General features: G+C 38.2%; 1 protein-coding gene across 1 annotated transcript in view; it reads right to left on the reverse strand.

The window, feature by feature from the left end:
- Window positions 1–9,790: 9,790 nt before the first annotated feature.
- ghra (growth hormone receptor a) overlaps window positions 9,791–27,689 on the reverse strand; it is a 127,001-nt gene continuing 109,102 nt past the window's right edge. The window contains exons 6-10 of the mRNA XM_061928821.2: window positions 21,962–22,115; window positions 21,767–21,857; window positions 21,613–21,682; window positions 15,354–15,583; window positions 9,791–15,283 (exon numbers count right to left, since the gene is read on the reverse strand). Coding sequence (XP_061784805.1) covers window positions 14,638–15,283; window positions 15,354–15,583; window positions 21,613–21,682; window positions 21,767–21,857; window positions 21,962–22,115 — 1,191 coding nt within the window. The 3' untranslated portion in view covers window positions 9,791–14,637. The remainder of the gene's footprint in view (window positions 15,284–15,353; window positions 15,584–21,612; window positions 21,683–21,766; window positions 21,858–21,961; window positions 22,116–27,689) is intronic.

Below are 27,689 nucleotides of genomic sequence, written 5' to 3' on the forward strand. Positions count from 1 at the left end.
AAAAAGAGATCTTTTTGCTCAATATGTTGAAAAATATTCTTAAATGAAGTAAATGCTAGTGCCATTATCTTGACATAATGATATGCGCTCGGCATTACATTTCTTAAAACCAGCAAACTTATACTAAAAACAAATTCATTGTTCTTAATGGAAAGGCAACAAGGCAACCGCTTGTTACTCTCGGGGTCTCCTAGCCGCTCAGGCAAATCATATGGTCTAAAAATGCATTTTTCCATCGATAACATGACATCATCGCGCCAAGTGCGTGCTCTTTCAGTCAATTAGTGCGCATATATACCAATTTTTTTTTTATTGTAATTTTTAAGAATTTATCTGAATATGCATTAACTATTTCCGTTCAAAATTGTTTGAAATGTCACATTTTAAATGTTTAAATATTAACTGTCCGTTTACTGTACTTTGCCAACTGTACTACTATATGAGTACGTATTTTCTATTGTTTCATTGGAAATAAAACAGCAAAGTCCATTTGGTTGTCATCTGTTTTAATTATGAGACACATTTGTGTCAAAATCATGATTTTTTTTTTTTCATGCTTGAAGTAAGAAATTGTTACTTATACTTGTGAGTGTTGATGACACAGCTTTGCAACAGTTGATATTCTAGTTCCAAGCATGTTTTACTCAATATAGGTCATAAAATCTCAGCTACAAGCTGTAATATCTTACTGAAATCATTTAGGACCAAAACCCTTAAAACAACTGCTTAGTGAGAAGAATAATCTTATCAGACAGAAAATAAGCAAATATCACCCTTATTTGAGATATTTAATCTTACTTAGATTTCAGTTTTTGCAGTGTACACACATGTAGTTTTATACTATTTAACTCCAAACATAATTTAAGATGGGCATGTTTTGGAGTGATGTGTTTACATGGGAAAGAAATGATCCAATAATGAGTTTGTGTGTGCAAAATAACTGATTTGACAGAATAAAATACATATTCTCCGCCTGTATTCTGGGTGGCGGGGCTGAGCCACTTACGCGCGCTCATTTCCTCCTAACTTCTTAAGCTCTCCAGTCCCTTCGCTCGTTTGCAGCTTGTGCAAAACGCGGCTGCCCGTCTCCTCACCAGCACCAAAAAAATGCGAGCACTTCACCCCAGTCCTGGTCTCACTCCACTGGCTCCTTGTCCGTCACCGCATTGATTTTAAATTACTTTTAATTGTTTAAAAAAAAAAAAAAAAAAAAAAAAGCAATGACAAAGATATAACTAATTAGTAATGAAGAGTCATGGTTTAATGACAATTTATTGTCCTATCTTTAAACACAGTGTTACTGTTCAAACTGTGTGTAATGATAAAGTGGCCAAAAATAGCAAATAAACTTGTTTAATGAAACCTGATGGATACTTAGGCCTACTACGCTACTTTATTACATTTTATTTTTTTTTGGTGATTATGGTTTTCTGAGGTGTTACTTGGTGAAAAAAGTTTGAGAACCACTGGTCTAATGCCACTATCTGAATACAAAAAAAAATGCGCAGTACAGTTAAAATGTGGTATACATACATTTATTGCGTTGCAAACTTTAACTTTATGAGAATAAAGTCAGAATGTCATTAGAAAATGTAACTCAGTAACTTGGCATAAAACTATGTGGAAAATATAAAAATAGATTCAAAACCCAAGTTTTTTTTTTTTTTTTGAGAAGTCATTAAGAAAAAAACAAACCAATGAATTTATGACAATAGTCATAGTATTGCCATACAAAATTTAATGTAGCTACAAACTAACTAGTAATTTTCAAAATAATACAAGAAAAAACTAGTAAATTAATCAGAATAAGTCATAATGTTAGAAGGAAAAAAAGCAAGTTAAAAGTTTTACGTGGAATAAAGATTATGGGAATAAAGTCCTCTCATATTCTGAGAAAAAATAGCAAAAAAAAAAGCAATGACAAAAATATAACTAATTAGTAATGAAGAGTCATGGTTTAATGACAATTTATTTTCCTATCTTTAAACACAGTGTTACTGTTCAAACTGTGTGTAATGATAAAGTGGCCAAAAATAGTAAATAAACTTGTTTAATGAAACCTGATGAATACTTGGGCTTACTACGCTACTTTATTTGATTTTTTCTTTGGGTCATTATGGTTTTCTGAGGTGGTACTTGGTGAAAAAAGTTTGAGAACCACTGGTCTAATGCCACTTTCTGAATAAAAAAAAAAAAGCGCAGTACAGTTAAAATGTGGTATACATACATTTATTGCGTTGCAAGCTTTAACTTTATGAGAATAAAGTTAGAATGTCATTAGAAAATGTAACTCAGTAACTTGGCATAAAACTATGTGGAAAATATAAAAATAGATTCAAAACCCAAGTTTTTTTTTTTTTGAGAAAAGTCATTAAGAAAAAAAAAAAACCAAGGAATTTATGACGATAGTCATAGTATTGCTATAAAAAATTTGATGTAGCTACAAACTAACTAGTAATTTTAAAAATGGTACAATAAAAAACTAGTAAATTAATCAGAATAAGTCATAATGTTACAAGGAAAAAAAAGCAAGTTAAAAGTATTACATGGAATAAAGATTATGAGAATAAAGTCCTCTCATATTCTGAGAAAAAAATAGCAAAAAAAAAAGCAATGACAAAAATATAACTAATTAGTAATGAAGAGTCATGGTTTAATGACAATTTATTTTCCTATCTTTAAACACAGTGTTACTGTTCAAACTGTGTGTAATGATAAAGTGGCCAAAAATAGTAAATAAACTTGTTTAATGAAACCTGATGAATACTTGGGCTTACTACGCTACTTTATTTGATTTTTTTTTTTGGGTCATTATGGTTTTCTGAGGTGGTATTTGGTGAAAAAAGTTTGAGAACCACTGGTCTAATGCCACTTTCTGAATAAAAAAAAAAAAGCGCAGTACAGTTAAAATGTGGTATACGTACATTTATTGTGTTGCAAGCTTTAACTTTATGAGAATAAAGTTACAATGTCATTAGAAAATGTAACTCAGTAACTTGGCATAAAACTATGTGGAAAATATAAAAATAGATTCAAAACCCAAGTTTTTTTTTTTTTTTGAGAAAAGTCATTAAGAAAAAAAAAACCCCAATGAATTTATGACAATAGTCATAGTATTGCTATAAAAAATTTGATGTAGCTACAAACTAACTAGTAATTTTAAAAATGGTACAATAAAAAACTAGTAAATTAATCAGAATAAGTCATAATGTTACAAAGAAAAAAAGCAAGTTAAAAGTATTACGTGGAATAAAGATTATGGGAATAAAGTCCTCTCATATTCTGAGAAAAAATGACAAAAAAAAAAGCAATGACAAAAATATAACTAATTAGTAATGAAGAGTCATGGTTTAATGACAATTTATTTTCCTATCTTTAAACACAGTGTTACTGTTCAAATTGTGTGTAATGATAAAGTGGCCAAAAATAGTAAATAAACTTGTTTAATGAAACCTGATGAATACTTAGGCCTACTATGCTACTTTATTTTTTTATTTTTTTTGGTCATTATGGTTTTCTGAGGTGTTACTTGGAGAAAAAAGTTTGAGAACCACTGGTCTAATGCCACTTTCTGAATAAAAAAAAAAAAAGCGCAGTACAGTTAAAATGTGGTATACATACAAGCTTTATTAATCACAGATACCAACACTGGTAAGAGAACGATATCACATCACTGACGGCGGAAACTGTCCTTAGCTTTTATATGGAACAGCATGGATGAAAATTCTACCGTAGCAATCTGAGAAGACCAAAACGCTCAAAACATTTTGGCCGACAACAACTCCTAGCACTCCACTTGATTTCCAGGCTTTATAACAAAGCAACAAAAAAGCAGCTGACTTGACGCAAAAACCAAGAAGTAGCTGCAGTCCAGAAGACTTTGCCATATAAAAATGTGGAAATAATAATGTTAATAATAATAATAATGAAGTAGAATGTAGGCAGAGTAGCTATTTGACTAAAACTACCTCAGTCTACTCACATGTCTTGCTGCTAATATAAAAATACCCCATTACAATACAACTCCATCAATGTGTTAGTGTTGCATAAATCTAAATAGGACAAACAATATAGCGATACACGTATTGATAGTCACTTTGTAATTAATAGAAAAAGCAAATATATCTAACCCATTCAACCAACATACTATTTAATTTAATTAACAATTGATGCTGTGTGTGTTCTCATGAGAATTTAGTAGAAAATCACAAAAACTCGGATCAGAAAAACAGTTTTTAATCATTTTACTAGTACTGGAAATATATATATTTGTCATAAATAAATATTACTAAAATAAAGTTCTATCACTGAATCAAGTCAAACTTTTGTAAGAGGAAAATTAAGTACTTTTATGAACATAGTCATATTAGTATTTAAAACGTTATGAAAATTAAGTCATATTATTACAAGAAAACATTTTTTCATTTACTAAAATAAAGCCATAGTATTTACAGGAAAAACATTTTAACTTTGAGAATAAAGTTAGAATGCCATTAGAAAATGTAACCCAGAATAAAACTATGTGGGAAAAAAAAAATAGATTCAAAACCCAAGGGTTTTTTTTTTGGAGAAAAGTCATTGAGCAAAAAAAAAAAAACAATGAATTTATGAGAATAGTCATAGTATTGCCATAAAAAAATTAATGTAACTACAAACTAACTTGTCATTTTAAAAATAGTAAAAGAAAAAAAACAAGTAAATTAATCAGAATAAGTCATAATGTTGCAAGGAAAAAATCAAGTTAAAAGTATTATGTGGAATAAAGATTATGGGAATAAAGTCCTCACATTCTGAGAAAAAACAGCAATGACAAAAAAAAACTAATTACCGTATTTTTGGAAAATGCATAATAAAGAAGGAAAAAAACATATAAGTCGCACTGGAGCCCGGGCCAAACTATGAAAAAAACTGCGACTTATAGTCCGAAAAATACGGTGGTAATAAAGAGTCATGGTTTAATGACAAAAAATGGGGGAGTGCTAATATCACACAGAAAAAACGGCAACCTGTCATAGGGGAGGGGAAAAGCATGAGAATAAAGTCATTCTATTACACAAAAAAGTAATGATTTCATGACTATGAGAGAATACAGTACAGTTATAGTATTCATCTATTTTACAAGAAAAAAAGCAAATTGTTGTAAAAATAAAGTCCTCATATTAAAAGGTACAAAAAAACCAAGTAATTTATTCGACTATTATGAGAAACTAATTTTATGAGAATCAGGTCAGAATATAATGAGAAAAGTCATAACCTTACACCAAAAAAACTAAGTGTTTTATAAAAAGTAAAGTCAGAATAGTATGCAAACATTTTTTGTAGGAAAAAAACTCATATGTCATGATAAAGTCATAACTAATTTTATTCTTGTAACTTTTAGATTCCCCCCCTCATAATTTTAGAACTGTATCATGTCGGCCATTACCTAAAGTCAATCACAAGAGGGTAAACTAGAAAAGGTAGAAGGAAGAACATTTTAAAATGACAATAACGTATATTGAGTGCCGTTACATTTCATGTGTAATCTCAGTAAATTCTCATGGGAGCACACTGTGCCTACAAAGTGCTTCTTCTAAAGTGTCTGTAACATTCAGAAATAAACCTGATAAACCCGTTGGGGGCGGGCAATGAAAAACAAAACAACAAAATTACATTGATCTGCACGGAAAGCTCCAAGAGGAAAAGAAAAAGAAGCGCAGAACATTCACACTTGTTCTTTCATTTGCACACAAGACGCTTTTGCAAATCTCGGCACAAATATTCAACTTTTCCATAAAGAAAACATGTCCTTGTATCCCTGTTTTATTCATAATTCATAACAGAGCTCTACGGCACATTCCTCCTTACTTGGATCAAAATGTTCCTGTCAATACTCCAATTTCTTTACCTCTGCATGCGCTACTCATCTGGCGTGACACTCGTTCCTGTTACGCTGGAATCGACCCACTTGCAGTATTAATGCTGGCTCGGGAGTTCGCTCCTTATCGCTATTACAACATTGGTTCTGTCGCTCATGTTTTAATATAGTTATTCATAAACTACCATACGGTCAAAGAGATCACACGACACCTCCGCTCCGGACAGGTTAACCCTTCCAACCTCCGAGGACAAAGCTCGGAACTATGGGAGACCGGGCTTTCTGCTCCGCCGCTCCCAGTCTGTGGAATGCTCTCCCTGACCACCTGAGGGCACCACAGACTGTGAATGCTTTTAAAAAAGGCTTGAAAACCCTTCTTTTAAAAACAAGTTTTTTTTTAGATATATGTGTGCTAGTTCTAACTATTAGGCTGTTCTAGTTTTTATTGTATTTGACTATTTATTTTACTTGTTGGGGGCAGCTATTTGTGGTTCTAGTGTTCCCCTTCCTAAGCAGGGAAGCCCAGACTTCTCTCTACCAAGCCACTTCGTCCAGCTCCTCCCGGGGGAACCCGAGGCGTTCCCAGGCCAGCCGGGAGAGATAGTCTTCCCAACGTGTCCTGGGTCTTCCCGCGTGTTTCAGACATGCCCGAAACACCTCCCTATGGAGGCGTTCGGGTGGCATCCTGACCAGATGCCTGAACCACCTCATCTGGCTCCTCTCGATGTGAAGGAGCAGCGGCTTTACTATGAGCTCCTCCCGGATGACAGAGCTTCTCACCCTATCTCATACTTGCCAACCTTGAGACCTTCGATTTCGGGAGGTGGGGGGTGGGGAGGTGGGGGGTGGGGGGCGTGGTTAAGAGGGGAGGAGTATATTTACAGCTAGAATTCACCAAGTCAAATATTTCATGTATATATATATATATATATATATACATACATACACATATACATACGTATATATATATATATATATATATATATATATATATATATATATATATATATATATATATATATATATATACATACGAGAAATACTTGACTTTCAGTGAATTCTAGCTATAAATATATATTTATTTTATTACATATATATATATATATATATATATATATATATATAAATAAGAGAAATACTTGAATTTCAGTGTTCATTTATTTACACATATACACACACATAACACTCATCTACTCATTGTTGAGTTAAGGGTTGAATTGTCCATCCTTGTTCTATTCTCTGTCACTATTTTTCTAACCATGCTGAACACCCTCTCTGATGATGCATTGCTGTGTGGCACGCACAAAAGTGCTTTCATCAAATGCACTAGATGGCAGTATTGTCCTGTTTAAAAGTGTCACAACATTGCTGTTTACGGCAGAAGAACTGCTTTACGGTAGATGAAAACGTGACTGCTGTTGTTGTGTGTTGTTACCGCGCTGGGAGAACGTTAATGAAACTGCCTAACAATAAACCCACATAAGAAACCAAGAACTCGCCCTCCATCATTCTACAGTTATAACGTGATTGGGCAGGAATTTCGGGAGATTTTCGAGAGAAAATTTGTCCCGGGAGGTTTTCGGGAGAGGCGCTGAATTTCGGGAGTCTCCCGGAAAATTCGGGAGGGTTGGCAAGTATGCCCTATCTCTAAGGGAGAGCCCCGCCACCCGGCGGAGGAAGCTCATTTTGGCCGCTTGTACCCGTGATCTTGTCCTTTCGGTCATAACCCAAAGCTCTTGGCCATAGGTGAGGATGGGAACGTAGATCGACCGATAAATTCAGAGCTTTGCCTTCCGCCTCAGCTCCTTCTTCACCACAACGGATCGATACAGCGTCCGCATTACTGAAGACGCCGCACCGATCCGCCTGTCGATCTCACGATCCACTCTTCCCTCACTCGTGAACAAGACTCCGAGGTACTTGAACTCCTTTACTTAGGGCAAGATCTCCTCCCCAACCTGGAGATGGCACTCCACCCTTGTATTTGGACTTGGAGGTGCTGATTACCATCCCAGTCGCTTCACACTCGGCTGCGAACCGATCCAGTGAGAGCTGAAGATCCTGGCCAGATGAAGCCATCAGGACCACATCATCTGCAAAAAGCAGAGACCTAATCCTGCAGCCACCAAACCAGATCCCCTCAACGCCTTGACTGCGCCTAGAAATTCTGTCCGTAAAAGTTACGAACAGAATCGGTGACAAAGGGCAGCCTTGGCGGAGTCCAACCCTCACTGGAAACAGGTCCGACTTACTGCCGGCAATGCGGACCAAGCTCTGACACTGATCGTACAGGGAGCGGACCGCCACAATCAGACAGTCCGATACCCCATACTCTCTGAGCACTCCCCACAGGACTTCCCGGGGTACACGGTCAAATGCCTTCTCCAAGTCCACAAAGCACATGTAGACTGGTTGGGCAAACTCCCATGCACCCTCAAGGACCCTGCCGAGAGTATAGAGCTGGTCCACAGTTCCACGACCAGGACGAAAACCACACTGTTCCTCCTGAATCCGAGGTTCGACTATCCGGCGTAGCCTCCTCTCCAGTACACCTGAATAGACCTTACCGGGAAGACTGAGGAGTGTGATCCCACGATAGTTGGAACACAAATCTATTATTATTATTATCTTATGCAAGCTAAAACAGTATCAAACAATTAGGTTAATTTTACTGAGTTTTATTAAACAACTGCCTCTCTCCAGAGAACACAGTTTAGGTAAATAAATACCCAGTGAGAGCATTTAAGGGAGCTTGATTAGGTTAGCAAATGAAAGAAGTACTGAGCAGCAATATGTTGGGGTAAGTGACAACAAAAGTAAATGTTATATATGCACCTACAGTAGGTAAACCTGCACTAAACAGATCCAACATGACCACAAAAGTAAACATATTGTTGCATTATTACATACAGAAAATAGTATTATGTTTGTAAAAGCAGATTTTTGTACAGCTCTTGTATTGGGTATCTGGCAGGTGTACCTAATGAAGTGTCCAGTCAGTGTATCATAATATTTCTGCAACAGCCATGGTAATAACAAGGTAACATTTTTATATGGCGTACGTAAGTGTGTGTGTGTCATTTTCACATGAGCAGGATACAATCATATTAGAGCTCTTTATGGATTGCCATTGTTTTGCCCCTTTATAAGCCTATACTTGCTATTAATACACACAAAAAAATTACAATATTTTTCAAGCACACCAGCGGTGGGGAAAAAAAAAAGACCATAGAGCAATACATCACATTGTAAAATTGTGTCATACACTAGGGCCGAATATGAATATTTTTAATAACCAGCCAGGCAGCAAATGTTCAAAGTTTGATTTGTTCGGGAGAGAGTATTAGGGCCACGCTGAAAAAATATTTCTAGAATTAAATAACATAATTATGTTAATGATATACAATTGTACAATTATAAAGGGGGAAAAAGCTATATTTTAATTTAGAGTAAAGAAGAAAAAACATTCTACAAAATTTTACTAGATTATTATTACAAGGAAAACCACACATATTATAATAAACTGCATTAACATTATTAATTGCATTAATTATTAATAATGATAAAATAAATTTAATATAAATATTTATATACTAATAATTATTATATTGCAAGGAAAGAGAATACATTTTATATGAAAAAAACTTTTTTTTTTTTTTTTTAGTAATTTTACTATGAGAAAGACAACTTTACGAAATACTCCAAATTTGACTCAAATCAAGTCGGAAAAAAACTAGGCAATTAAATAAGAATCAAGTCGTAATATTGAAGGAAAGTGTAATCATTTTACTTGGAAAAAAAGCTACAATTTAATGCTAAGTAATTTTACGATGAAAAATACATTTTACAAAGTACCCCAAATTTTACCAGAATAAAGTTGGGTTATTATGAGGAAAAACAATACAATTTAATGAGAATCAATTTGTAAGTAATAATTTCACATGAAGTTATGAGGAAAAAAAACAAGTCATCTTACATGAAAAAAAGTTGTGATATTTGGCAAATTTTGACAGGAAAAAAACAGGCAGTAATTGCACAAAAACACCGTCATAATACTACGAGAAATGGGCATTATGTTCAAGTGAAAAAGTCTAAATTGTACTTGAATAGAGTCATAACATTAACCTCTTAAGGCCCAAGCTGCTTTTTTTTAATTTCTCTTTGCTATTTGGGCTTTTTGGACCCTAATTAGAATAAAAACTAAGACTCATCTTTTGATATGATGCACTTAGTCCATAAGTACACAAACGTGTACTTCATGTTTAGTGACATGCTAATTCTTATTTTTACACTTTTTTCCCCCTCCAAATTCTATTGTATGTTATGCTCTTCTGACACCACCAGATGGCAGTACAAGTGTCCACATAAGTGGCCATAAGACCCCAATTCAGTAGTGTACAACAATTTTGGAAATAAGAGCTAAAAGGTGCTGTCCACGCATGTGGCCACTAAGCATTTAGAGGTTAAGAGAAAGAAAAATAATTAATTGTACAAGAATGCAGTTTAAATATTATCAGGGTCAAATCTTACTATTACAGGAAAAAAAAAAGTCATAATTTCCAAAAATGAAAATTATAAAACATATCTCAATGAAGATGACTTTACTACTTTCGTATGATGACCACTTTTTAAACTGAATATTACTTTCCCCCCCTTACATCATTCTTTTAACTTTTTGATGGTATATTCATAATATCACTACAGTATATGTATTTCTTTTCAGTTTGGCCCTGACACCAGGTGGTTACTACCCAAATAAAAGTTGAAGGGTAGAAGAACAAAATCCAAGAGAAAATTATGTTTATGTGCTTCTTGATGGTTTTTTTTTTAGCCATATATGCACGCCAGTTCCTCATAACACAATGAATACGAAAATATTTGCTAGTTCGTCTAGTGTCAACACGCCTATAATTAGCTAAAAATACATCAACACAAATGTGACAAGCTAGCGATGCAACCATGGCAACAGGTTGCTAACGCCGTGTTTAGTTTACAAAATAAAGCTAATGAGCTAATTACAAACCTTCACATTCTTTCCACTCCCTCCTGTCGCCATCCCTGAATTATTTTGCCGTGTATCAAAACAATTACAATAAAACTCTGGTTATATAAGCGTGTGTAGTTTACGAGCACTGCTTAGCGTCAGCCTGTTCATGTGCAGCACTACTGTTGCTACACGTTTACGGGATAAAAAATAAATCCTTTACTAAGTACAATGAAAGAAAACAAAAAGGCAGGACTAGTAAGAATTCCTGTCCATAAACTGCATTGTGCTTTCCTTTTGGTCAACCTCGCATGGTTCAACTGGCATTTTCCTTAATGTCCTTGAACGCCACGCAGCAGCATCCTGCAAGGTGCCATGCCACCTTGATGTGTAGGAGTTACACTATATTGCCAAAAGTATTTGGCCACCTGCCTTGACTCACATATGAACTTGAAGTGCCATCCCATTCCTAACTCACAGATAACCCACCATATGGTGTTGGTCCACCTTTTTGCAGCTATTACAGCTTCAACTCTTCTGGGAAGGCTGTCCACAAGGTTGCGGAGTGTGTTTATAGGAATTTTCCACCATTCTTCCAAAAGCGCATTGGTGAGGTCACACACTGATGTTGGTCTGGCTCTCAGTCTCCGTTCTAATTCATCCCAAAGATGTTCTATTGGGTTCAGGTCAGGACTCTGTGCAAGCCAGTCAAGTTCATCCACACCAGACTCTAGTCATCCACGTCTTTATGGACCTTGCTTTGTGCACTGGTGCACAGTCATGTTGGAAGAGGAAGGGGCCTGCTCCAAACTGTTCCCACAAGGTTGGGAGCATTGAATTGTCCAAAATGTTTTAGTATCTTGGAGCATTCAAAGTTCCTTTCACTGGACCTAAGGGGGCAAGCCCAACTCCTGAAAAACAGCTCCACACCATTATCCCTTCTCCAGAAATGTCACACTCGGCACAATGCAGTCCGAAATGTACCGTTCTCCTGGCAACTCCCAAACCCAGACTCGTCCATCAGATTGCCAGATGGAAAAGCGTGATTCATCACTCCAGAGAAGGCGTCTCCACGGCTTTAGAATCCAGTGGCGACGTGCTTTACACCACTGCATCCCACGCTTTGCATTGGACTCGGTGATGTATGGCTTAGATGCAGCTGCTCGGCCATGGAAACCCATTCCATGAAGCTCTCTGCGTACTGTACGTGGGCTAATTGGAAGGTCACATGAAGTTTGGAGCTCTTTAGAAACTGGTTGACCTCTTTGCACTATGCGCTTCAGCATCCGCTGACCCCTCTCTGTCAGTTTACGTGGCCTACCACTTCGTGGCTGAGTTGCTGTTGTTCCCAAACTCTTCCATTTACTCATAATAAAGCCGACAGTTGACTTTGGAATATTTAGGAGGGAGGAAATTTCACGACTGGATTTTGTTGCACAGGTGGCATCCTATGACAGTTCCACGCTGGAAATCACTGAGAGCGGCCCATTCTTTCATAAATGTTTGTAGAAACAGTCTCCATGCCTAAGTGCTTGATTTTATACACCTGTGGCCGGGCCAAGTGATTAGGACACCTGATTCTTATCATTTGGATGGGTGGCCAAATACTTTTGGCAATATAGTGTAGTTTGTCACAGTTTATATTTAGACATTCTGTGTATTTGTGGTATACTGAACAAGTTAGCACAAAATTATTCATTTGGCCAAATTTGGAGGTAAAAGTGAGTTTTAATTTGCGTCATAAAAGGAAACACTTCCCTCTCATGGACACACGCCTCTAGTTAGATGAGCCCACAGCTTTGTAAAAAAATAAATACATATTTAAAAAAAAAGCAGGTTTTTGCTACATATGAGAATAAAGAATGTGAGTGTTATTGTTAGCACTGTAGCTATCATAGCTAAGCTAGTGTTGCTAGCATTTGTGTCTTCCTGTCCCACAATGTTAGTTTGTTGTATGTGATATTTGGCACCTAATGTGTCGGACTAATGCAGAGTTACAGTGTATATGTAAAATAGTGGATAAAGTACATACCAGTAATGGCACTTTTTGGAGCCACAGCCTCGGACAAAAACACAGCTTACAAAATGGCGTGTCCCCGGGAGGGAAGTGTATCTTTTAGTCATCGCATTTTAGTTTCATCAATGGAAATTGAAAAACAAACAAACAAAAAAAAAAGGATATACATTTAATTTTGAAAAACAAAACATTTAATTAAAATAGAAAGTTTTCTTTTTTTCGTTTTGAAAAGCATTAACTAGGTAGAAAAGACTGTTTAATTTTCATTTTATTGTTTATATAAGAAAAATTTAAATTACTACCGTATTTTTTGGACTATAAGTCGCAGTTTTTTTTCATAGTTTGGCCGGGGGTGCGACTTATACTCAGGAGCGACTTATGTGTGAAATTATTAACACATTACCGTAAAATATCAAATAATATTATTTAGCTCATTCACGTAAGAGACTAGACGTATAAGATTTCATGGGATTTAGCGATTAGGAGTGACAGATTGTTTGGTAAACGTATAGCATGTTCTATATGTTATAGTTATTTAAATGACTCTTACCATAATATGTTACGTTAACATACCAGGCACGTTCTCAGTTGGTTATTTATGCGTCATATAACGTACACTTATTCAGCTTGTTGTTCACTATTCTTTATTTATTTTAAATTGCCTTTCAAATGTCTATTCTTGGTGTTGGGTTTTATCAAATAAATTTCCCCAAAAAATGCGACTTATACTCCAGTGCGACTTATATATGTTTTTTTTCCTTCTTTATTATGCATTTTCGGCCGGTGCGACTTATACTCCGGAGCGACTTATACTCCGAAAAATACGGTACCTGAAAATATTTAAATCCATAAAAGGAAAACAGCACAAAATTAAATTTTATGGAAATAGTTTAAAGAAAATCAACCTTTTTTTTTCTGTTTTAAAATCTGCCATATAAAATAAAAATCGAAAAACGGCCCTAATTTTATTTTTGGATTTGCGTTTTAGAATTGGAAATAGAATGAACGGAAGGTACATGGACCGATAGGCTCCATCTTACCCGCGACCCTAATAAAAATAAACTGTATAGAAAATGGATGAATATTTTAAATTTCAATTCAAAGAAACCAATTGGTGTTTTTTTTTTTTTCAATTCCCACTCATGAAAAGACAATTTTAAATATGAAATATGGCAATAAACAATACGTGCACCGATCATCAAGGCTTTCAATAAACTAGTGTGCAACCTCTAATGCTTTAAAATTCATTTAAAATATTGTTTTCAAATATATTCTACTCAAAATTTGGCCAGGAGTATATCCCCCATGAGAACCAGTGAAAATTCTCAGGAGGATAAAAAATAATTTTGTGCTTCACTGTATGTAAGAAAGCAAAAAAACCCCAACCATTTCATAAAAATACTGTCAATCACTGGTAGCAGAATATTACGAGCACAACCAAAAAAAGTTGCGTTGATTAAAAAGAGGTATCAAAAATGGCGGATGCTTCTTCTCTGAATGATGTAGCAGGAAATAAACACCCCAACATGGCCGCACTGTGCTTCTCTGCGAGGTTAAGACTTCAGCGAATCATCAAACTGATGCTTATTGCTTTTTTTTTTTTTTAAAACGTTCCTCCCTCTCTGGACCAACAGGTTCGGGGGTTGTGAAGAATCACACTGAAGAACATTTATTTGACTCCCTTTTTTTTTTTTTACCTGAAGACAAACCCGCATCTTCGTGTCCGCTTGGCTCGATGTGAGTGGTTTAGGTTCCGTCACCTGAAAAACTAAAAACTCCTCAGGGCGAGAGCAGCCCGTGCATGTCCGGGGTGACGTACTCTGCGGCTGCGAGGTCTTTGAGCGTGCGCTGGGACAGGCATGACGGGGCGGTGGGCGGGGCGGGGGAGGGGGAGCGTGAGGGCGGGTTGAGCAGAAGACTGCGCTGACTGTCGAGTTCTTGGACCACGGTGTAGGCCGCCACCGGGGCAAAGAGCTGGGGGGATTGCGGGGGGACGTAAGGCGCCTCTGCGGCGGGCGGAGGCTCGTTCGACTGGTAGCCCTCGTTGGGCATGGTGCAGTAAGCCTGGGTGTCGCCTGGGGCGTCGGGATCCAACACCAGCAGCTGAAACTGAAGCTCCTTTCGCCTCGTCTCGCTAGGCTCCTCCTCCTTCTGGGTGCGGAGCTGCTGGCCGGGTGACAGCACCACGCCCCCAAAGGGCATGACGTTGCTGACCTGGGCATAGAAGTCCGTGTTGACCCACGTCGGAGGAGGTCCACTTTGACAGGGGACAGGCGACCGGCCCCCTCTCGCCGGGTCGATGCCGAGGGAGGCTTCTCTGTCGTCGGGTTGGCCCGGCAGCAGCGTGGACGAGAGTACGACGGCGTCTTCGTCGGGCCGGTTTGGGTTGGAGCTGCGCGCCTGGTCGGCATCATCCTCAGGGAAACTGATGCGGACAAGATGGTTCATAACAATTATCTCCAGATTCCATTCCAAGCGAGGAACAGAGAAGTTACCTGACGGCGTTGGAGCACCCGGCCCTGTGTCTGACAGGCTGCGAGGAACTCAGGAGCCTCTCGGTGTCCGAGGCCTGGTTGTCCTCCTTCTCTCCGGTGTCGGGGTCCTTCACATCCACCTCGATGAATTCCACCCAAGGCTCATCCTGGTAGAAATCCGTTGAATACATGGGACCGCCAACCAGACCTCCACCACCCAGAATGAAGTTCAGCTCCTCCAGCTTCCCTTTCTGCACACGGATACAATTGCACATTCTATTAAGAGCCAAAACAACACATGCATCCAAAATTCTAATTTGTCACTGTTGTTAATTTGACATAAGGTTGATGCATGATGCTGCACAATGAACCTCTTCAAGTGTTTTCATCACTCAGAAAACACTTGGTAGCATTCCATTTAATACTGCTCCTTTATTTTAAAAGCACACGCAATAGACAATGAACAGGGAGTAGGTGGAGAGGGGCTGTAGGCGGTGTGAGTAGTTAGGTATAAATAAAAAATAAACATCAATTATGCAACACTACAAAGGTTGTATTATAATTAGTGCTGTCCAACGATTCTTTTTGCAATGGGATTAATCACACTTTTGACTTTGGAATAATCACTTGCATAATTTAACCTAACTCAAAAAAATAGTCCTATATTTTAACACAAATGCAACTTTATTGTCAACATGTTTTACTTGCACGTAGGGGTGTAACGGTACACAAAAAATTTGGTTCGGTATGTACCTCGGTTTAGAGGTCACGGTTCCGTTCATTTTCGGTACAAACAACAAAATATAAATTTTTTGGTTATTTATTTTCCAAATTTGTAAACAATGGCATAAGATACATATACACACACGGTCCATTGCCAGGGTTAATGTGGTCAACATATATAAAATAAAAACTAAATAAGATAAGTAAAAGTTAAAGTACCAATGATTGTCACACACACACTAGGTGTGGCGAAATTTGTCCTCTGCATTTGACCCATCCCCTTGTTCACCCCCTGGGAGGTGAGGGGAGCAGTGGGCAGCAGCGGTGCCACGCCCGGGAATCATTTTTGGTGATTTAACCCCCAATTCCAACCCTTGATGCTGAGTGCCAACCAGGGAGGTAACGGGTCCCATTTTTTTTATAGTCTTTGGTATGACTCGGCCGGGGTTTGAACTCAGGGCGGACACTCTAACCACTAGGCCACTGGCTCAGAATGGTTTCTTAACAAAACCTTTCTACATATAAAGTGCTTTTTTTGATTGATTGATTAAGACTTTTATTAGTAGATTGCACAGTACGGTACATATTCCGTACAATTGACCACAAAATGGTAACACCCGAATAAGTTTTTCAACTTGTTTAGGTCGGGGTCCACGTTAATCAACATTAAATTGCCTCAAGTTGTTGCTCAGATTAAATAAAATGACAAAACTTTTCTTCTACATACAAAAAGTGCAACATTAAAGGGGAACATTATCACAATTTCAGAAGGGTTAAAATCATTAAAAATCAGTTCCCAGTGGCTTATTTTATTTTTCAAAGTTTTTTTCAAAATTTTACCCATCACGCAATATCCCTAAAAAAAGCTTCAAAGTGCCTGATCTTAACCATCGTTATATACACCAGTCCATTTTCCTGTGACGTCACATAGTGATACCGATACAAACAAACATGGCGGATAGAACAGCAAGTTTATAGCGACATTAGCTCGGATTCAGACTCGGATTTCAGCGGCTTAAGCGATTCAACAGATTACGCATGTATTGAAACGGATGGTTGTAGTGTGGAGGCAGGTAGCGAAAACGAAATTGAAGAAGAAACTGAAGCTATTGAGCCATATCGGTTTGAACCGTATGCAAGCGAAACCGACGAAAACGACACGACAGCCAGCGACACGGGAGAAAGCGAGGACGAATTCGGCGATCGCCTTCTAACCAACGATTGGTATGTGTTTGTTTGGCATTAAAGGAAACTAACAACTATGAACTTGGTTTACAGCATATGAAATACATTTGGCAACAACATGCACTTTTGAGAGTGCAGACAGCCCAGTTTTCATCAATTAATATATTCTGTAGACATACCCTCATCCGCTCTCTTTTCCTGTGGGTCTGGCGGCAGATTTCTTTGACTTTATCGTTGGAAATGCATCTGCTTTGAGTGTCGCAGGATATCCACACATTCTTGCCATCTCTGTCGTAGCATAGCTTTCGTCGGTAAAGTGTGCGGAACAAACGTCCAATTTCTTGCCACTTTTGCATCTTTGGGCCACTGGTGCAACTTGAATCCGTCCCTGTTCGTGTTGTTACACCCTCCGACAACACACCGACGAGGCATGATGTCTCCAAGGTACGGAAACCAGTCGAAAAAGCGGAAAATAACAGAGCTGATTTGACTCGGTGTTTGTAATGTGTTTGAGAAAATGGCGGATTGCTTCCCGATGTGATGTCACGTTGTGACGTCATCGCTCCGAGAGCGAATAATAGAAAGGCGTTTAATTCGCCAAAATTCACCCATTTAGAGTTCGGAAATCGGTTAAAAAAATATATGGTCTTTTTTCTGCAACATCAAGGTATATATTGACGCTTACATAGGTCTGGTGATAGTGTTCCCCTTTAAACAGTTTCAAGTCAACTCAGCCTCAAATTAACTTTTCTGCCCCCCCCCCCAGCCTGGCTAACTTGGCAGTAAGAGGATATATGGGCTTATTGTTCTTCCACCATAGAATCTAGTTTCTAATGCAATATGGTCTTAAATCTGCTGCTATAAAAACATTTGTTATTGCTTTAGCCCTGCCTGACTCGCCGAGGAGAGGCTGCTTGAATGCGGTGGTGACGCTTCAAATGGGTTAGCATGTTTGACGTGTTGTCAGAAGCAGCTGCTGAACAATGTCGGCAAACCTCCGTCCTCCATTGTTGTATCGCGCGGCCAAAGTGTTCCCAAACGGGAGATCTTAACGAGGCAGGGTCTTCCAGCTCTGGCTTTTACATGTTGTCGGAGCCCGGTCGCTGCTAGCATGCCGTGTGTTGTGCCTCGGTGTGCATTGTTTACACAACGTCCGGTACGCTACTTAATATGTCCGTGTGGAAACTCGTTCGGTACACCTCCGAACCGAACCGAAACCCCCGTACCGAAACGGTTCAATACAAATACACGTACCGTTACACCCCTACTTGCACGTCATCCCTTTGCTCAAAACTTGGTACCAGTTTTATCTAAAGTCCAGTCCAGGGTGTATTTTGATTTGATAGAGAGCACACTACTTTTATTGTAATATTTTCAGAATACAAAGAAAACTATCTGAAGTTGTCATTATTTTTTAGTTTTAATGCCATGATTTTAATAGTCCAGCCCGCGTGTGCACAGATTTACCTCCATGCGGCCCCTGAGCTAAAATTAGTTGGACACCCCTGATGTACAGTATATGTCACAGCTGCAACATAAAGAGGGGATCATATAATAGAGAGTAGATGCAGCAGAAAATAGACATTATAAACAAAGAGAGGTAACTAACATAGAAGCGGTCGGACAAATGAATAAAGAAAAATTTGAGACTTCCCACAGGCCAGATTTTGGACGCTGGCGGGCTGTATTCGAGTAGTTTCGTAGTTTGGGGACCACTGATATACACATACTTGCCAACCTTGAGACCTCCGAATTCGGGAGATGGGGGGGAACGACGGGGTTGTGGTGGGGGGGCGGGGTTTGGTGGTAGTGGGGGGTGTATATTGTAGCGTCCCAGAAGAGTTAGTGCTACAAGGGGTTCTGGGTATTTGTTCTGTTGTGTTACGGTGCGGATGTTCTCCCGAAATGTGTTTGTCATTCTTGTTTGGTGTGGGTTCACAGTGTGGCGCACATTTGTAACAGTGTTAAAGTTGTTTATACGGCCACCCTCAGTGTGACCTGTATGGCTGTTGATCAAGTATGCATTGCATTCACTTGTGTGTGTGCGTAGAAGTCACATTTATTATGTGACTGGGCCGGCACGCTGTTTGTATGGAGGAAAAGCGGACGTGACGACAGGTTGTAGAGGACGCTAAAGGCAGTACCTATAGGGCACGCCCCCAATATTGTTGTCCGGGTGGAAATCGGGAGAATGGTTGCCCCGGGAGATTTTCGGGAGGGGCACTGAAATTCGGGAGTGTCCCGGGAAAATCGGGAGGGTTGGCAAGTATGCTGATACACATGATTAATGCAATACTTTTTGTGATTAATGAAATTAGTTAACTTGTTATTTTTGACACCCCCAATTATAATATTATATATAATATGTACAGTATGTAAGTATATTTACAAAATGTTAATGGATGGAAAATTTCAATAAATGAATTAAAATGTTAGTTGTGTTGTTTTGTAATCTTATAGCAAATTTATAAATTAAATAAATAAATATTTAAATAATACAATTAAACAATACATTTTGTTCATGACCAAAGTAATTGACAAAGCACTACCCTTACGCATTACCGGTACTTTGAAAGATGTGGACTATTCCACAAGTCACATTGTCGACAGAAAGTTCCATCATTCATTTATCCATCAAAAGGCAAACAGTAAGTTGACTTGTTTACACTTGTCTTTGATATATCTCACGATTTTTCAACTCTCACTGGGGGTAGGAGGGTGTTAAATCTCAACACATTCCTGTTACCTAAATTATTTATTATGTTAATTGTTTATTTTTAATTAAAACAATGTAGAATCAATGCTATATAAATATGCTACGCGTCTATATTTTATACACAGTATTTGCTAATTCTATACTAAAAAATCACTCCTGTTACTGAAATCAGTCATTGTCGGCCGAGGAACCATGTCAAAAATAAGACAAAGTTACACATTTCGAGTACCGTATTTTTCGGATTATAAATCGCAGTTTTTTTCATAGTTTGGCCGGGGGTGCGACTTATACTCAGGAGCGACTTATGTGTGAAATTATTAACACATTACCGTAAAATATCAAATAATATTATTTATCTCATTCACGTAAGAGACTAGGCGTATATCAGCAATCGTCACACACACACACGTCAACCAATAAAAATTTGTCGGGGGCGGTTCATGGCAGAAGTGCATTGTGAAAAAAAAAGATGCTACCTGCTACTACGTCCGTACCTATGAAAATTGATCATTTCAACATTGGGGGTAACTTATTAAAACTGAGAAGGGTTGAACAAAAAATGGCACCGAAAAGGAAATCATATACTGCAGGTAACAAGCTGGAAGTAGTGAAATATGCAGCAGAAAACGGCAATCGAGCAGCAAAAAGAAAGTTTGGAGTAAGCGAGAAACTTGTAAGGGACTGGCAAAAAATTTCCCCCAAAAATGCGACTTATACTCTAGTGCAGGGGTCGGCAACCCAAAATGTTGAAAGAGCCTTATTGGACCAAAAATACAAAAACAAATCTGTCTGGAGCCGCAAAAAATTAAAAGCCATATTACATACAGATAGTGTGTCATGAGATATAAATTGAATTAATATGACTTAAAGGAAACTAAATGACCTCAAATATAGCTACAAACGAGGCATAATTATGCAATATGTACATATAGCTAGCCTAAATAACAGGCTAGCATCGATTAGCTCGCAGTCATGCAGTGACCAAATATGTCTGATTAGCACTCCACACAAGTCAATAACATCAATAAAACTCACCTTTGTGGATTCATGCACAACGTTAAAAGTTTGGTGGACAACATGAGACAGAAAAAGAAGTGGCATAAAACACGTCCTAGAAAGTCGCAGAAAGATATACATATAAACAAACTAAGGTGAGTTCAAGGACTGCAAAAATTAGTAGGACAAAACGGCGCTCGCCAAATACTCGAATCAGTGAAGCATGTTTAATATAAACAGTGTGCTTTATAACAATTAGGGAGGTTTGTGTCATGTTTGTCCTCCTACAGAAACCATATTAAAACAAAAAATATTTTTTTTCCCCCTCAACTTTTTCCATTTTTCATAAATTTTTGAAAAAGCTCCAGAGAGCCACTAGGGCGGCGCTAAAAAGCAGCATGCGGCTCTAGAGCCGCGGGTTGCCGACCCCTGCTCTAGTGCGACTTATATATGTTTTTTTTCCTTCTTTATTATGCATTTTCGGCCGGTGCGACTTATACTCCGGAGCGACTTATAATCCGAAAAATACGGTAGTTGAATGTGTGTTATCAGATTTAGAATTGGAAAAAAGACAGTAATGTAAGTTTATTTAGAAATACACACATTCATAACACAATAGAATACAATTTAGAAGTATAGCAAGATAAAAACTATATGTACCTTTAAAAGCTCTGGATCGACACCTTTAATTTTGGGCGCCGGAACCGGTGGCAACAGAATCAATAATAATCTGCAAAGATAGAGACAGCATTTTATTAATAATTTATGTTTTTTAAATGTGTGCACATGCGTGTGTGTGTGTGTGTATACACACCTGTGTTGTTGTGAGACAACAATCAACATGACAAGTATGATGGTGCCCACAATCCCTAAAACGACGACCATTGTAAACAGAGAAAATGTATCTATAAAGAAATGAAAAACATCATCGCATCACATTATGCAAGGACGTTACAAATACGTGTGTATGATGTGTAGCAACAACAACAACAACACACTGTCATCTTACCTTGGTTGGGAATCTGAGACACTTGGATGAAGATGGACTCACTGAAGTCCCCAAACTTAGTGAAGGCTTTCATCCTGCAGCGGATGTGCACCTCGTATTCATTCTCGATCTGGAGACCATAGATTGTCTGCTGGGTGTGAGGCTGCACCTCCAGCTGAAAGAACACACACACACAACCGTTACAGTTAAACACACAACACACTGAATAGCCACAACATTAGGCACACCTGCTCAAGCTAATAAGGTCCAAAACAACCAATTGTTTTTAACCACAGTAGCATCTTTGGCATTCAAAGAACGAAAAGGCAAAATACATTCCCAAATATGCACCTTTATCCTGATCTGCACCAACATTTATCACTCAGAGTGGTATTATAAAATCTTAACAGTGACTACGTTTTATATTTACTATTTTGGTTCTAGTTTGATTTCATAGTAATCATCATCATGTATCATACAGTATACCGTATTTTTCGGACTATAAATCGCAGTTTTTTTCATAGTTTGTGTGACTTATACTCAGGAGCGACTTATGTGTAGAGATGATGCTCGAAACCGGTTTTCCCGGTTGTTCGATAAGAAAAGAACCGAGTCCTCTGACTCGAATCCCTTTTTGAGAACCGGTACCCGTTATCGAGACCACTATAGTAAAGAAAAAGAGTTGGTTCTTAATTCGAATCCCTGGGAACGAATCCCGTCCCGACAAGAAATGCCCCGTGTGACATCACAAGAAATGACGTCACGTAGCTCAGTCATTAGGCGCAGATGGGGAAAGCAGGTAAAAAATGGACCGGAAAAAGCGCTCCAAGGCATGGCTTCATTTCACCCAAAAAAACGAGGAAGCGGCAATATGCAATTATTGCCAGGCTTCGCTCTTGTGTAAGGGGGGGGAAGCACAACAAGCTTGTTGTGTCTTCGACGAAGAACGCCCCTCTTTTTCTGCCAGCTGCCCAAGTCCCAGCTTAACAGTGGCGGTGACGCCGGTGAGTAACTAACGTTAACTGTTGCCGGTTAATTTCCATATCTGCTCACTTGTAGTAACGTTACCTCTTAGGTCAACCAGGACTGCAGTAATGTTAGCTAGACTAACGTTACCTAAGCATAGTCAGTGGCTAACGGTAACGTTAACGTGAGCCTTTTTGTATGTGTCTGATAACGTTAACGTTATCTTGTAGCCTACACCATGACAGAGTTTGCAAGTCTGTCTAATAAACTAGTGCTTTCTTTATTTCTTTAGTTTATTTGGAACATGAACACACTTACAGTATAATACATCACAGTTTCATATCATTTCACTTTACAGGAGTAGGAAGAAGTAAAGCTTATTTAATCCTACCCCTTTCCCACTTCATAGCGTTTACAAATATATACATCATTTACTGACCTTTTTATAATAAAATATCTGTGAATTAGTATATACAAAAGTTTTGTAATATGTAATTAATTAATTAATCCATCCCCATCCATTTTCTACCGCTTATTCCCTTTGGGGTCGCGGGGGCGCTGGAGCCTATCTCAGCTACAATCGGTCATTATTAATATACTGAGATGAAGAATATCTTATTTTCAATAAGGTTGAAAGTATTTCTCATAATTCTTCTTCTTTGTACTTTGTAAGCACTATTCATTTGAACAACCTCTTAAAGTGGATCATATCAGTACAATGTTTAACTTCTTTACTTAATCCATTCCATCATTTAATTCCACATCATTTTAGCTGTTTGCAATTTTACCAAATCATCGAACTTTAATATTTTTGACTCAATAAATAAAGTGTTTGTATGTTCTCTATATCCAACATTATGTATCAGTCTAATGAATTTTTTTTGTAACACGGTTAACGAATTTAGCGCACATTTGTAGTTATTTCCCCACATTTCTGTACAATAACTCAGATATGGTAATACTATAGTAGCAAGCAGTAGAGAATGTGAAGTGATTATCCATCCATCCATTTTCTACCGCTTATTCACTTTGGGTTCGCGGGGGGCGCTGGAGCCTATCTCAGCTACAATCGGGCGGAAGGCGGGGTACACCCTGGACAAGTCGCCACCTCATCGCAGTGTGAAGTGATTAGTTAAACCAAATATTGTGTGTTTTTTTTCCATTTACAACAATCTATCTGGACTCGATAAGAGAATCAATAAGGAATCGGTTCAATAAGAGGATTCGATAATAGGCTCGAACTCGATAATTTCTTATCAAACATCATCCCTAATTATGTGTGAAATTATTAACACATTACTGTAAAATATCAAATAATATCATTTAGCTCATTCACGTAAGAGACTAGACGTATAAGATTTCATGAGATTTAGCGATTAGGAGTGACAGATTGTTTGGTAAACGTATAGCATGTTCTATATGTTATAGTTTTTTGAATGACTCTTACCATAATATGTTACGTTAACATACCAGGCACGTTCTCAGTTGGTTATTTATGCCTCATATAACGTACACTTATTCAGCCTGTTGTTCACTATTCTTTATTTATTTTAAATTGCCTTTCAAATGTCTATTCTTGGTGTTGGGTTTTATCAAATACATTTCCCCAAAAAATGCGACTTATACTCCAGTGCGACTTATATATGTTTTTTCCTTCTTTATTATGCATTTCCGGCCGGTGCGACTTATACTCCGGAGCGACTTATACTCCGAAAAATACGGTACATTGGCGTAATAATAACAAATTTAAAAAAAACAACTACTGTTACTGTACACTAACTTCAGTTATGTTAAAAGACAAAAAATGACCACCGTGTTGTCAAGGTAACGGCCTGCTGCTTGTGAGAAAAAAAACCTGTCAGAGCAGGCGGGAGAGACAGCGTTTTTGCGTCCACATCGGACGGAGTGTTAGGCCATATTAAACACAACTTTGCGTGAGTAGCTAGGGAGCAGGTGAGTTTTTCTGCACCGAGGGGGTAGGCTAACCCCGTGTTTCCACTAAATGCTAAACAGCTGTAGAACGGCGTTGCCATCATGGCGACTTTCCGTTTCTATTCTAGTCAATGTGTGAGTTTTCACCAACTGCGGAGCCCCTGCGGGTGGTGCCACCATGCCAGTGCTGTAACGCATTTCTGCGTTAATTAGACGCAGATTTTTTTTTGTCGTATATTACTCTTTGAAACGTCCTAATGTGCGGGGATGGACCAGAAGTCTTTAATTTGACCTGCTGTTGTACTCTGTCTAAAAGTGTTATCATGTGCTCAATGTTTCCTTACCATTATTGCTATGTTGTCTATTACCATTGTTGGTATTTTGTCGATTACCATTGTTGGTATTTTGTCGATTACCATTGTTGGTATATTCATTCTTCCTACATTGTTGATACAAATTATTGTTACAGTGTAATAAATATTGTTACCTGTGGTAATGCCAGTATGATACAACATCTGTATTATAATCCTTAAACAAAGTAACAGTGAAACTCATGGGAATAATCACTGAATGGAGAACTGGGGGTGGGATTAAATAAATAATCTTCTTCCCACTCCCTTTCAGGCAAAACTGGGTAATCATGCATTACATACTATACATTACCTTTTGCACTAAATTAATTTATATTATTATGTGTTGTCAACTTTGTACTTTTTTTTTTAATTTTTCTATGTCATTGCCTGAAATAAATAAATAAATGAAATGAAATGAAGTCAACTTGTCAGATGTAATTTCACCTCCTTGACACAAATGGATGAAGAAAAGCTGAGTCTGAAGGTAAAAAAATGAAAGAATCATACTATAGGCATATTCTAGACAGCTATTTAGGGGCCTATGTCATCTACCAGCTTATACGGTGGCCGGGAAAGCGGGGGAGTGGTTAGCGGGAGTTGAATGAGAAGTGTGTGTGCGTGCGTGTGTGTGTATACAACGCTTGCCAGGAATGTTGTTAAAGTTGTGTTGTTGCTTGCGACAAATAGAAAAATAAAGTTGTCGTTCTAAAAGGCAAAACTGTCATCTTCTCAACAACACAAAGTCAGTGCTTGTGGGTATTGATGGACGGCAAACCTCAAGACGTTCCGCAGTGTTACCCTCAGCAGCCGTTACGTACAAACCCCATTTCCATATGAGTTGGGAAATTGTGTTAGATGTAAATATAAACGGAATACAATGATTTGCAAATCCTTTTCAACCCATATTCAATTGAATGCACTACAAAGACAAGATATTTGATGTTCAAACTCAAACTTTTTTTTTTTTTTTGCAAATAATAATTAACTTAGAATTTCATGGCTGCAACACGTGCCAAAGTAGTTGGGAAAGGGCATGTTCACCACTGTGTTACATCACCTTTTCTTTTAACAACACTCAGTAAACGATTGGGAACTGAGGAGACACATTTTTTAAGCTTCTCAGGTGGAATTCTTTCCCATTCTTGCTTGATGCACAGCTTAAGTTGTTCAACAGTCCGGGGGTCTCCGTTGTGGTATTTTAGGCTTCATAATGCGCCACACATTTTCAATGGGAGACAGGTCTGGACTACAGGCAGGCCAGTCTAGTACCCGCGCTCTTTTACTATGAAGCCACGTTGATGTAACACGTGGCTTGGCATTGTCTTGCTGAAATAAGCAGGGGCGTCCATAGTAACGTTGCTTGGATGGCAACATATGTTGCTCCAAAACCTGTATGTACCTTTCAGCATTAATGGTGCCTTCACAGATGTGTAAGATACCCATGTCTTGGGCACTAATACACCCCCATACCATCACAGATGCTGGCTTTACAACTTTGCGCCTATAACAAAAAAAAATAGTTATTTTCCTCTTTGGTCCCGAGGACACGACGTCCACAGTTTCCAAAAACAATTTGAAATGTGGACTCGTCAGACCACAGAACACTTTTCCACTTTGTATCAGTCCATCTTAGATGAGTTCAGGCCCAGCGAAGCCGACGGCGTTTCTGGGTGTTGTTGATAAACGGTTTTCGCCTTGCATAGGAGAGTTTTAAATTGCACTTAAAGATGTAGCGACCAACTGTAGTTACTGACAGTGGGTTTCTGAAGTGTTCCTGAGCCCATGTGGTGATATCCTTTACACACTGATGTCGCTTGTTGATGCAGTACAGCCTGAGGGATCGAAGGTCACGGGCTTAGCTGCTTACGTGCAGTGATTTCTACAGATTCTCTGAACCCTTTGATGATATTACGGACCGTAGATGGTGAAATCCCTAAATTCCTTGCAATAGCTGGTTGAGAAAGGTTTTTCTTAAACTGTTCACGCATTTGTTGACAAAGTGGTGACCCTCGCCCCATCCTTGTTTGTGAATGACTGAGCATTTCATGGAATCTACTTTTATACCCAATCATGGCACCCACCTGTTCCCAATTTGCCTGTTCACCTGTGGGATGTTCCAAATAAGTGTTTGATGAGCATTCGTCAATTTTATCAGTATTTATTACCACATTTCCCAACTTCTATGTCACGTGTTGCTGGCATCAAATTCTAAAGTTAATGATTATTTGCAAAAAAAAAAAGTTTATCAGTTTGAACATCAAATATGTTGTCTTTGTAGCATATTCAACTGAATATGGGTTGAAAATGATTTGCAAATCATTGTATTCCGTTTATATTTACATCTAACACCATTTCCCAACTCATATGGAAACGGGGTTTGTAGTTTATTTGCAACTGCAGACTAAAACTGTTTGTGATTCGCTTTATTACACAACTCCCCTTGTCACGTGATCACGCGAGGATTTCCGAGATTGCACGCAATTTCGCCACACGGCGGA

The sequence above is a fragment of the Nerophis lumbriciformis genome, linkage group LG33 (genome assembly GCF_033978685.3).
Source record: "Nerophis lumbriciformis linkage group LG33, RoL_Nlum_v2.1, whole genome shotgun sequence".
In the NCBI taxonomy this organism is placed as follows: Eukaryota; Metazoa; Chordata; class Actinopteri; order Syngnathiformes; family Syngnathidae; genus Nerophis; species Nerophis lumbriciformis.